The sequence below is a fragment of the Bubalus kerabau genome, chromosome 4 (genome assembly GCF_029407905.1).
Source record: "Bubalus kerabau isolate K-KA32 ecotype Philippines breed swamp buffalo chromosome 4, PCC_UOA_SB_1v2, whole genome shotgun sequence".
NCBI classification, from domain to species: Eukaryota; Metazoa; Chordata; class Mammalia; order Artiodactyla; family Bovidae; genus Bubalus; species Bubalus kerabau.
The window spans coordinates 20,208,179-20,220,882 of NC_073627.1; the positions used below are offsets into that span (position 1 = coordinate 20,208,179).

At 51.1% G+C, this 12,704-nt stretch overlaps 1 protein-coding gene across 1 annotated transcript; it reads right to left on the reverse strand.

Annotated features, from left to right (window-relative positions):
• Nucleotides 1-733: 733 nt before the first annotated feature.
• Nucleotides 734-9,710, reverse strand: ASB16 (ankyrin repeat and SOCS box containing 16). Its single transcript, XM_055575726.1, has 5 exons — nt 9,278-9,710; nt 6,946-7,213; nt 4,406-4,898; nt 3,968-4,081; nt 734-3,471 (listed from the first exon to the last, which is right to left on the reverse strand). The coding sequence occupies exons 1-5, from the start codon at nt 9,576-9,578 to the stop codon at nt 3,286-3,288; spliced, it is 1,362 nt and encodes a 453-aa protein (XP_055431701.1). The 5' UTR covers nt 9,579-9,710; the 3' UTR covers nt 734-3,285.
• Between the last annotated feature and the right edge of the window lie 2,994 nt (nt 9,711-12,704).

Sequence of the window (12,704 nt, forward strand, 5' to 3'; positions counted from 1 at the left end):
AAGCTAGCACATTTGTCATGTGTCATCAACCACCTTGTAAATTAACAATTTAGGCCTTTTGCCTTCTCTTCCCTTCAATTTTTCTTTAAATTTCCCAAGAATCCATGGGTACACCCCTTTGTCAAAAATTCAAATGCAGACCATAAAAAGCCCCACTGGCACAGTTCCTCTCTCCTCAGAGGAAATTCTTGGGCATCTGCCTTTCAGGCCTTTTTCTATTCAGCTCCAATCATGAGGTTTGGTTTTGCTTGCTGTACATGTTATATTTCAACCTTGGTAATAGTCTTGGTAATCTTTCCCAAGGCAGTACATGTGCTCGTCACTTGGACTCTATGCCCAGATCTCTCCTGCTGCGGGTATACCCTTTGTAAGGACTGAATTATATTCCACAGTGTGGATTTGTTTACCATTTCCCACATGTCGAGTTGTTGCAAGCAAGGCTGGGATGAATACTGCCATGTGTACCAGCCTTTGGTGTAACTGGGGAGCAATTGAAGGGCATTGCTTAATTGCCCATCAAAGAGGCAGTTTCCTTTCTGACCCCCTAGGATGAGCAAGAACTTGTGTCTCCAAATCATCACAGGTACTGCGTATTAGTCTTTAAAATGTACCCCCCGCAGGAATTCCCTCGTGGTCCAGTGGTTAGGACTCGGTGCTTTCACCACAGTGGCCCGATTCAATCCCTGGTCAGGGAACTAAGATCCTGCAAACTGTGTTGGCACAGCCAGAAAAAACAGTCCCTCAATCTAGTAAGAGAATTATATCTTATTGTTGTTTTAATTTGCATTTCCTTAATTACTGGTGAGGCTGAGCATGACCATTCATTACTTTGACAGATATTTGTGCGTCCACTCTCTGCAAGACACTGTACAAGCACCAAGTCAGCAATGGTAAATAAAAGAGATGTCATTCCTGCCCTTAGAAATCAAGAAAATGAAATCTTTTAGTGGCAGATACTTTTGTCAACATTTTGCCTTTTACTTGTGTTTATGATTCAGTGCTTTTATAACCAAATTTAAATTTTTTTCTGTATCCAGATAAGTCTGTATCCAGATGAGTCTTTTTTCTTCTATGCTTTTACATAGAAACATCTCATCCCAAAATCAGATACATAATCACATGCGTCTTTGGGACTTTTTAAATTGGGTATCTTGTCATTGTAACAATAACAGAAAAAGCCACGCTTACTGCGGTCTGCCTGCTCTAAAGGGGGAGACAGCTGAGTATCCTCCCCTGAGAGTGAGGCTCCTGGCTTGGCCCCAGGACTAGAGGGTACTTCTCTATCTTCACTTGGCCTTTTGGATCTGTGAAATTAAAGCAAAAATTTCATCCAGAAAGGAGAGGTTGCTACTCTGTATAACGAGGTCAAAGACTATCTTCTAGTTATTGAAAGGAAATACCTACAGATGCAACTCTCTGCAGAGGAGGGGAGGATGGGCAGCAGCTGTAAGAGGCTGACCCAGGACTCCTGATCCGTCTCTCTCTATCATGTGACTCCACATGGCAGTGAGAGTAGAGAGCCCAGAGTCCCTCACTTCAGCAAAGGGACAGGAGAACAGGCTGCTGACAGCCACCTCCTCCAGTGGGTACTGCAAGTTCAGGGTCTGGAAAGGTTCCTGTTGTTGTACTTAAACACACACACACACACACACACACAATTTTAAAATTAAGTAATTAATTCCTTTTGGTTGTGCTGGGTCTTCGTTGCTGCACACTGGCTTTTTCTAGTTGCGGCAAGCAGAGGCTACTCTCTAGCTGCAGTGTGTGGGCTTCTCATTGAGGTGGCTTCTAGTGTTGCAGAGCATGGGCTCTTGGTGCGTGGGCTCAGTAGTTGTGGCACATGGGCTTAGTTGTCCCTAGGCACATGGGATCTTCCCTGACCAGGGATCAAACCCTTGTTCCCTGCATTGGCTGGTGGATTCTTAACCATTGGACCACCAGGGAAGTCCTCCTGTGTTGTTCTTACACCCTTTTTCCTATCACAAGAGTAACAACTGATCTGTGCAGAAAACTTGGGGATACAGAAGAGTACAAAGGATGGGGAATAAACATGGAGCGATAGGTATCTCAGGCATATTTCAACCTAACAACAGCCATGCTTTGGTCTGTGCACAAATCATTTGTTTGCATTCATAAAAACTGGCTTAGCTTAAAAAGCTTCCTCTTAAGGATGAATAGTGGTAATTTTGCCTCTGGGACCAGAGCAGGAAGTGAGAGAGAGTAGGGGAAAGCTGATGGCTGGTTCTCCTGTCACAGATCCTCAAAGACCACAAGACTATAGTTTAAGACACTGTGCATCACTGGGGGGTGGGGAACACAACCATAAATGGGTCATGGACATCATGCATTTCTTTCTCCCTCAACAGCCATTTCCTGAAAGGCCTGTTTAAGGAATATAGTCCAGTCTCAGTGTCATTGGGGCAGATATAGGTTCCTAAATAAATAAGTACAATACCAAGGAAGGCTACCTACCGGAGTCGAAATAGGCTCTGCAGAGAGAGGGCTATTGGGCTGAGTCTTGAGGATCATATCAGCTTCAACCAAGGCAAAAAAAGATGTGGGAAAGGTAGACCAAGCAGAGGGAACAGCACAAGTAGGTGCGTGGAAGCTAAGGGGAGACGCTCATATCTGGCAATCCAGTAACTCATTTGCTAAGGCTGGGTTACAGGGGCCTTAGAAGGGGAAAGCAAGATCAGGAGGCCAGAGAGCTTGGCGGAGGCAGGGACTAAATACTTATTCTGCCTTGTTGAGTTTTGATATTAGCCTGAAGGTAGTGTAGAGCCACTGAAGGTCATGATCGGAGCTCTGATTCCCAAAGGTCATTCCAGCATCCTTGCAGGGCATGGGGATTTCAAGACCAGTCAGTGAGGTCCTCCCTCAAGGTGACAAAGGTAGATCGGGCATTGGCAGTACAGCTAGAGGCAGAGTCTGTCCCTCTTTAGGAGGCTGAATGGGTACATGAGGAGCAGGGGAGAGGGGATGACAAGATTACTTCCTCGTGGCTTGGGGTCTGCCTGGATGGAGGGGCCATCATCCACTTAGGCAAAGGAGGAGGATGCGGGCAAAGGTTGAATCTGCAGACCTTCCCATTAGAGAGAGGAGCTGAAGTTCAGGTCGGGCTTGAGGTCAGCAGGTGGCTCAAGAAGCCAATAAATGGATGAGCTGGCCCCGAAGGACATGTGGACGAGAGTGTGGACAAGAAGGTCAGAGACAAGTCCTCCAGGGTTGGGAGGGATGACTGATGGAGGGGGAAGGACAAGCTCTGGGAGTGGCTGGGCATGGGGCTCACTGGATACGCCCCTCCACACGCAGCAACAAGTAATCCTTGAGGAGCGGGGGCAGTGGGAGGCAGGAGGCAGCCTCTCGGCAACGGCTACCCAGCTGAGCACGCACAGCCAGCCGGGCCAGGTGCTGCAGCCGTCTTGGCTGGTTCACCATGCTCAGGACCGAGCTATAGAAGGCTTCGTGCTCCTAGGCCAGGAGTGGAACAGGGTCAGATGGCCCAACACCCTTCCCTCTGGGGACAACCTAGTGGTGGGGCCCTGAGATTCTACAATATGGATCCACCTGGGCATGTAGCGTATCTCACAGGACTCAGATTCAGAACCAAAGGCCCTGCAGGGGTCACGGGAGCTGAGACCACACTGCAGGGCAGGGTCTCAGCCATGTCTACACCCACCTCCCCCCACTCCAACAGTGCTGTCTACTGAGTCAGAGATGCCTGATAAATGTCTATACTGATGCAGGTAAGAGAGAGGCTAGAGAGGTGTGTGTAATTAAAGGTTGTTCTAAGCTGCCAGGGGGCAGGGTACCCAGAGGTTTCACTCTGCCCATCCTCCTCCAGCCCAGGGTTCCCCTTGCTCCTGCTTCCAGGAAGCCCATCCTGGGGGTATAGGCCTAGGGTTCACCCTTCCTCTCTACCTCCCTCAGAGCCCAGGAAGCAGCTGTGCTGGTGGGGTGGACATACCTGCCACAACTCAGGAAGCACGGCCTCCACCCAGGTATCACAGGATGGGACACAAGGGTAGGCATTAAGCAGGACTTCTAGGGCCCGAGGGAAGTTGGCACAGTGTCTCAGCATCTAGAAACCAGAAGAGATTCTTAAGGGCACCATGCTTCTACCAACCAGCCTGGGCCACTATAGTTATATCCAAATTTGAGATGCCAAGATCTGAGTCCCTCCTAATCCTTCTCTAGCCTCAGTTTATCCCACATTTCAAGTGTGTTCCAATCTCCTTGGGGGCTTTTTTCTCTGTTGGACATTCTCCTCCATAACTCTCGCTGGTCCTTCCCAAGATGGGGACCGACCTCTGGCATAGACGATGGGCTCTATCTTTTGGCTTCTCTTCCCCGGTGGCTGGGCAATTCCAGTTCCAGGCACCCCTGCCCACCAGGAGCCTCTCACCTCTGGGCGTACAGGCTGGGCCCCATAGTCCAGCAGCGCAGCAAAGAGGACCTCGGGCTCCCAGTTGGGGGCGTCCTGGACAGCCTGCAGTGCGCAGTCCATGGGCGTGTGGCCCGCTCCGTTGGGGACCGCAGCACAGGCCCCGTGGCGCAGCAGCAGCTCGGCCAGGCCCCCGCAGCCGTTGGCACAGGCGTTGTGCAGCGGCGTGTGGCGCTTGCGTCCGGCCGCCCGGGCATCGGCCCCAGCCTCCAGAAGCCGGCGCGCGGCGGCCTGGTGGCGACGGCTGCTGCTTGGCCCCTCGGCCCCAGCGCACGCCGCGTTCAGGGCCGTCTCACCCTGGCTGGTGCGCAGGTTCACATCGGCGCCGTGCTCCAGGTAGAGAGCCACATGCTTCTCCAGGCCGCGTGCCGCGGCCACGTGCAGGGGCGTCACCTCGCTGTCTCGCGCGGCCAAGTTCACAGTCGCTCCGGCCTCCAGCAGCAGCTTGGCGCACCTGGGGACAGGGTACAAGGCCCCCGAGGCAAATCCTGTCATCCATGACCCCTTCTTCCCACCCCTCTTGGCTCAGGTGAGCCTGGTGACCACCGCCAGACTCATGGAGGCCCCGTGACTAGACAGAAGAGGAGGAAGGCCCATCCAAGCCACCTGGAACATTTCGGTTTTCAGCCCAGAAAGGTTGTGGTGCAGCTCAGGACACACAGCAAGTTAGTGACTGCAGGGTAATTATTACTCACTGCCTGAGACTGTGCCTCCCAGAATCTAACCTGACTCCCCCATCAGATTGGGACCCCAAGGCCTGGCTCTGAATCACTTGTGAGTGGTCTCTCCTAATATTTTGATAGCCACTTTTCAAAAAAAGTCTTGAAAACCCACTAATCTGTACACTATGAAGCATAGAAAATTGAGTGTAACCCTTCCCCCCCCACCACAAAAGAAAATAGAAATAGAAGTCCTAATTAGTTAAAGTAAAAAAAAAAAATCCAAAGTCCTAATTAGTATTTTCTTCCTGCCTCCAAACATGAAGGGCTTCCCAAATATAAAGACTACCCTTCTTGGCCAACCACACCCACTCCAGCAAAGGAAAGGCACTTGGGTGTCCCCCTTACTCCACTCCCTCTAGAGAAAACAACCAAACCCAAACCAGATTTTAGGGAGCATGGTCTATAGGGAGTACAGCTTTAGGGAACACTGGTTCAGTCTTCTAGTTCCTGGAAAAATTATAGGTCAACTGTTGAGGCAAATATGCATCGTTAAACCACCACGGGGTAAACCAAACATTCTTGCAAACTAAATTAATGATGACACTAAACTAACAGTAATTTAAAAAGCCAGAACAGTAGCCACTGGAAACTCAGGAGCAGATCCATCAGACTCCAGTGAAACCCTGATGACCAAAGGTCATTCCCCAAAACAGAGTTCCAGCTCCCTTCAGTGCATGCTCAGGGACCAAGAGTTGAGCAGCATCTAGCCAGCCACAAACTACATAAATTAATTTCCTTGGTAAATTCTAATCATAGACTAATTTTTGTTTCTATTGTATACACTAAATTTAAATAACTCCAAGAAGCTCGCTCAGTCAGGTTCCATTCTCATTTCACTGAAAAGGATTAAGTCTGGACTTCCCTGGTGGTCCGGTGGTTGGAATTTACCTGCCAATGCAGGGGACATGGGTTTGATTCCTGTTCCAGGAAGATTCCACATGCCACGGAGCAACTAAGCCTGTGTGCCACAACTACTGAGCCCACGTGCCACAGCTACTGAAGCCTGCACGCCTAGAGCCTGTGCTCTTCAACAAGAGAAGCCACCCCAATGAGAAGCCCAAGTGCTGCAACTAGAGAGTAGCCCCTACTCACCACAACTAGAGAAAGCTGTTAGGCAGCAAGGGAGACCCAGTGCAGCCAGAAATAAATAAAATAAAAAATTGGGGGAAAAAAGGATCAAGTCTGCTAGAAAGTACATCACGTGCCCATAAAAACTCAAGAAAGGACTGGAAATTTTGGATCATTTCTGGGTCCATCACTGATCTAGATCTATGTGGGGAGAGGGCCCCAGCAATGAGGCTGTGGAATGTCTTCCAGGAGCCCTTGACTCCTTACCCTTGCCAGCTCTATCTCTGGGCCTGACTTGTAAAAGTGCAAATACCATCATGTAGAGGGTCCAAGAACCTGTTGACCTTAAAAAGGTGGGAAGAGGAGGTGTGCCTCATATTAAGATGGGAAAACACTGGGTCAGATCTTTCTTGATGCCTACCTCTAAACAACTAGGAATGTGGCTGCAAAGGGTTCCCAGGCAATAGGAAACTGCAGTTGAAGAGAGTTTTCCCCCAAAACAACAAGGCTTCTGCTTCCTGGGCTTAGCTATGTGACTTTGGAGAGGTCACTAAACCTTTCTGAGTCTCAGTTTTATCCTCATAGAATGTGACCTGTCTCCCAAGCTGCTACAAGGAGATGTTTTCTGTTATGTGAGCTGGAGACACACACACACATGCACACATGCACACACTCCGCCTCCCAAAACCATCTCAACCCCTGGACACCTACTGTAAGGACTCGGGGACTGTGCAGAGGTGCAAGGGGGTTGTGCCTTCCTCGGACAACACGTTGACCTTGGCGCCGAAGGTCACCAGCAACTGCACACAGTCGAACTGGGCCCGGGCACAGGCCTCGTGCAAGGCTGCCCGGCCCCCAACCCGAGCATCCAGCTCAGCTCCCTGCCGGATCAGGTAGCGGGCGCAGTTGGTGTAGCCTCGGGCAGCAACAATGGTGAGAGGTGCAGTGTGCTTGGCCTTGGGGGTCAGCACCCAGAACCCTGGAGAGAGCAGGCAGTTTTAGCGGGGTGTGTATGAGGCCAGGGGGCAGGGCATGCTGTCGTGTACAACTCTGCATGTTGGGCTGAGCACAAACCCTGTGCCTATCTGTACCTGTGGAGAGGGGCTCCCTCAAGCCCCCAGTTAAGAGTGTAACCTGGAACAGCCTTTTAGAACAGTTTGTCAGTCTGTGAAAAACGTATGTGTCATAGAAAGAAACATTTAATTGATCTTTTTTTTGGCCCTACTGAGCAGCTTGTGGGATCTTAGTTCCCTGACCAGGGATTGAACCTGGGCCCTGGCAGTAAGAGTGCTGAGTCCTAACCACTAGACTGCCAGCAAATTCCCTTAATTGCTCTTTAAAACTACAAGGGCAGCTAAGGAGGTGAATCCTATTGAGGAAACTTCTGGGTCTTTGAGCTGCTGGTGGAGTCCTTGGCTCTTTTTGTTAACTTAGGCGCTCTAATATTTGGGAGAGGAGGGAGTTATGCACAGGAGGGCCTGGAACTGACTTGAGGAGTAGCCAGAGGAAAGCTGAAGAAGTCCTAGGATATTCCTGGGGTGGGGAGGGTGGGGTGAAAGTGTGGGGAAGGGTGGAGGGCGAGGGATAAGAGGTGGGAGTGGGGAAAGGAAGGGCAGGAGGAGGGGTTGATCATAGGACTGGTGTTGGATCCAAATTGTAGAAATAGCCAAGGTCTTGTTTGAAGGACATAGATGCCTAATGTCAGACTGTCAGTTGTTTGCATTGTAGGGAAGCGAATCCCTGGGTTTCCTAAATCTTGGGTAAAACATGCTTTGTTTTTTATTAAGATTGAAATTAAGGCCAAGTTCCATTTGGGAGATGGGGGACATGCTGCAGAATGAGACCGAGATGCCCTGGGTGGGGTCACATCTCTAGCAGCTAAAGGACCTTGGAGCCAGTGGTGACTAACAGCATAAATTCTTCAAGGATTTTGAACCCCCAAATCCATAGGTGAGGGTTGAGGCAATTTCCTGTTAATCAGTTTTTCTTTTTTGTGTGTGTTGGTTTTTTTTTCCTCTTTTTTTGTCTGGTCTTTTTTTGGTCTTTTCTCCTTGTCAGTCTTAAGAATGGAGTGATCTTTTTTTTTAATTAGTTTTTATTGGCAGATAGTTAGATCCTAAGGATACAAAGATGTTGGTCATATTGTTATTTAAAGTAGATTTTTTTAAAAAGGAATCTAATCTAACCAATCTATTGGGTTTCCCTGGGTGGCTCAGATGGTAAAGAATCTGCCTGCAATGCAGAAGACCCATGTTTGATCCTTGGGTTGGGAAGATCCCCTGGAGAAGGAAATGGCAACCCACTCCAGTATTCTTGCCTGGAAAATCCCATGCACAGAAGAGCCTGGTGGGGTCTCAAAGAGTCAGACATGACTGAGAGACTAACACTGTATAAATCATGGGCCAACCATACAATAGAATTTATGCATCTATTTAAAATATTATACGGACTTAATGGTTATTGCCACAGAAACATGTTACATGAAAAAAATCAGGCTATAAATAGCATCTGGTGTATAATTTCATTCTATGAGAGAAAAAATATTTGTGTGCATATATATCCAGAGGAAAAAATTGCATTAGAATATAACTGTATTTTTTTGTGGGCTTCCCAGGTGGTGCTAGTGGTAAAGAACCCTCCTGCCAATACAAGAGACTCAAGAGACACGGGTTCGATCCCTGGGTCTTGAAGATCCCCTGGAGAAGGAAATAGCAACCCACTCCAGTATTCTTGCCTGGAGAATCCCATGGATAGAGGAGCCTGGCGGGTTACAGTCCATAGAGTCGCAAAGAGTCGGACTTGGCACACATACATGTATTTCTATGTAATTCCAACAACATGTTAATATAACTTTAATTCTGAAAAGACATACAAACCACTAAGCATGCCTCAGCTCTGTTTAGGAGGGATCTAAAATGGGCAGTGGGAGGGGATGGTCTATTCTCTGGGCTGGAGAGGGGAGATTGGGCCCAGGCTCTCTCCCATCCCCACCCCTACCTTCCTGCCTACCCCTCCACTTCTGCCCCCACCAGGTGCTCCTTACCCTGTTCAGCTGACCAGGCCAGCTGGTTGCTCACAGTCTCCACAATCATGTTGGCAGTGTCTTCATCTTGGAACAGGGCTTGGATCTGCTGTAGCTCACCGGAGAACAGGGCATTGTGCACAGCTGGGTCCCGGCAGGAGCGGCGTGGCCTAGTGAGCCGGGCCTGGGAACTTGGGGGGCATCTTTGGCTCAGGCACTGCTGGGCTGCTGCCCGCCGCCGGTCCTCCCATTCCAGCCACTCCCGCTGCAGGCGGAGAGAGCGCAGGGTGGAGGAGGTGAAGGGGAAGGTCTCCTCCGCCATGGCAGGGGGGCCCAGGGCGGGGGATCCAGGAGTCTGGGCTGCAGCAGCTGGGCAGGGCTGGTTCCCTCGCCTGACTGCCACCCTTGCTCTGAGGAGCCACCCTGCCCCCTCACCCGTGACCCAGAGAAAGGAGCAGCTGAGGCTATAAATAGGCCCTTCACTGCTCTGATAAACAGGGTTTGCCCAGAGTCATGATCTTGGTGCAGAGAAGGTGTTGGGCCAGTCCCCAGCCCCGGGTTGGGATGGCCCCTGTGGATACCCTCTGACTGGGGAGCCGGCCCCCAGCTGAACCCCAGATCTGCATTTTCCCACTTTCTGGACTATCTTGAGTCGGCCAGGTCCGAGGCGAATGAATCAATCAGGGAAATGGACTGAACAGGGCTCTCTGATGTTGGCTGGAGACCAGACCCCAGCCCAGGAAATACTGGCAGGTCACACTGGAGTTCCAACAGCTCTGCTCAGCATCTGCATTAACAACACTAACTCCGTACATATGGGCCCAGAGCTTTAGAATACTCAGATTGTTTTTATATCCATCTTTACTCAGATCACCATACAGATTTCTTGGCTCTCCCCGGGTAAACAGCAACCTTGGTTTTGACAATAAATTATATGATCAAGCTGATTATCACAGTTTGAACACCTCTGAGATGGGTGGTCTTATGTCTGTTTCATGGATGAGGCACTTAAGGCTTAGCAAAGTGAAACCACTTGCTCAAGGTCACAGCTTGTGAGGGGGAGCCAGGCTGGGATCCTGTGTGTCTGACTCCAGAGATGGAGTGATTCAGTAAGAGCGCCTCTCCCCACCTTCCAAGCAGGACAGCATGGTCCCTAACGCTGCCTTCAGTGAATCTTGGTTAGGGTTTTCTTATTTGATTTCCCTAGCTCCTAAAAGGGCTCACATGCCTGCCTGAGGAGGACCAAGGGCTTGACTTCACAACTCTGGGGACCATGGAGACCTTCAAGCTGCAAAACCATTCACCCAAAGTGCTCTGCTTTCAGGAGCCTCTAGGGGGAGGAATGAGGCCGTGAAACAGCACTAGCTGCTGTGAGTTCCCAGCAGTGAAGGGGAGGGCGGGAGGGAGGCTGGCCAATCCTGGCCCCAGAAACTCTCCTCAGTTCCTGGGTGGAGGAGGGTGGCCTCTCGGCCCCTCAGGGTCGGCCTGTCCCCATCCTGCCCTGACTGCACGCCCTGGCTGTCCCTGTCCACACACACACACACACACACACACACGTGCGTGCGCGTGCACTCTCCACCTCATTCTCACATTTTCAGTTAGCATCTCAAGACACACACATACACACACACACACACACTCCACCTCATTCTCACATTTTCAATTACCATCTCAAGACCTTTAACCCAGACCAGCCTAGCCTCCTACCTGGTGTCCCCTCTTCTGCTCCACTGCCCATAGGAAAGGATCTGTCTGAAATGGTTCATTTCCCAGCTGAAAAACGTTTGCTGACTTCTGCCCTCTCCCACTAACCCCGTGCCCTGGTTTGGCTCTGCGTCAGGCATCATTCCCCTCACATTTCCTCGCCCTTCCCTGCTGTTCCCTCCGCTTGGAAGTCTCTTCTGACTCATCCCTCAAAGTCCACCTCAAAGGTCACCTGCTCTGGGAGACACCTGCTCAGATCTCCCACCCCTGAGGCTCCAGCTGCCCCCCATCCATGCTCTGGAGGGCCTCGTGTGTGCCCATGTACTGTGGCTCCAGAGCAGGACCTGAGTGGGTTCAGTTGGGTTTCTGGTCCCCAGCAGGACATGGCACACAGTAGGTCTTGTCACAGGCTGGCCTCCTGCGTGCAGCACGTTGACTGAAGGCCCCCGTTCTCCACCAGAGCGGACACACATCTGCCTGCCCATGTGTGTGGCAGCAGCCTGGGCTGTTTCTGGCTCCGCCTTTACCCTGCTGTTTACCCACTCTGGCCCCAGCTTCGTGGTGGTATTCCAGGGTGGGGGATTCCAGAGAAGCAATGAGATCATGCCCAGCGAGGGCTTGGAGATCCTCAGAGAAAGGCGCCTCTATAAATGCAGGTGTGATTAACTGTGTTGGCACCCACTTGGTGTTTTAATTGCCCCGCCAACGGCCCGGCTGAGCACCCACATCTGGGTTCCCAGGGTTGGGAGCTGGCAAGGTGGGTGGGGCCATGAGGGGCCTTCTCCAAGGTTCACAGTAGTCATTGTGAGCGGGGCCTGAGGCTGCCCTGACCTCCCCAGCCTCTCTGCAGCCTTCTTGCCACAGGCCTGAAGGTGCTGACTACAGCTCAGTCCCCAGAGACACCATATGTTCTGTGTCCTGTCCTTAGCCTTAACTTCCTGAGGGCAGAAAAACTATGCACAGCATTAACTTCCTGAGGCCTTTACTTCAACCCACACATGAACCCACAGGGAGCCCAGTTTTATCGGCAGAAACAGGGCCAGGTGACTGGATACCCAGCCTGTCTTCTGGGAGCTCAGAGCCTATGGGGTGACGGAGTACACAAGAAACCAGGTCATCTGTCAGGATGGTTAAGAGTGAAGAACAGAGCTCCAAGGGGCTGAGGGGCGATGGGTACACAGGCCGGGGGAACGGGTGGTTTAGCTGCACGAAGACCACTGGAGTAGAAGGGCTCTGGCCCAGATCTAAGCTAGAGAGGCAGAGCTGGGGAGTTAGCAGCGGGGGAAAATAAAGTACGTGGTGTGCTCAGGTGTTGTTCAGTCACCAAGTCGTGTCTGACTCTTCCTGAACCTATGGACTACAGCCCTCTAGGCTTCCTGGTCCCTCACCATTTCCCGGAGTCTGCCCAAATTCATGTCCATTGAATCGGTGAAGCCATCCAACCACCTCAGGTAGGTGTTCAAGCAGGAAGACTAATTGAGAGTGTGAAAGGGCAGAGCTGGTGAATTAGCTCCTGCCTGTTCCCGGGTTTGGGCCACAAAAGCCTTCTGGAAGAGTCCCACTGCCACCAGCCGCCAGGTGAACGTGGAGTTCCTAAGGCACTTGCTGCCTTCAGCTTTGAGGCTGGGATCCCTGGGATCTCTTTGGAAACAGGGAAAATAACGCCTTCCCCAGAGCAGTGCCGAGTCTATTGGAGGCCCCGACTCACAGCTGCCTGGTGAAAGCCAAGGCAGAGGCAGGCAAA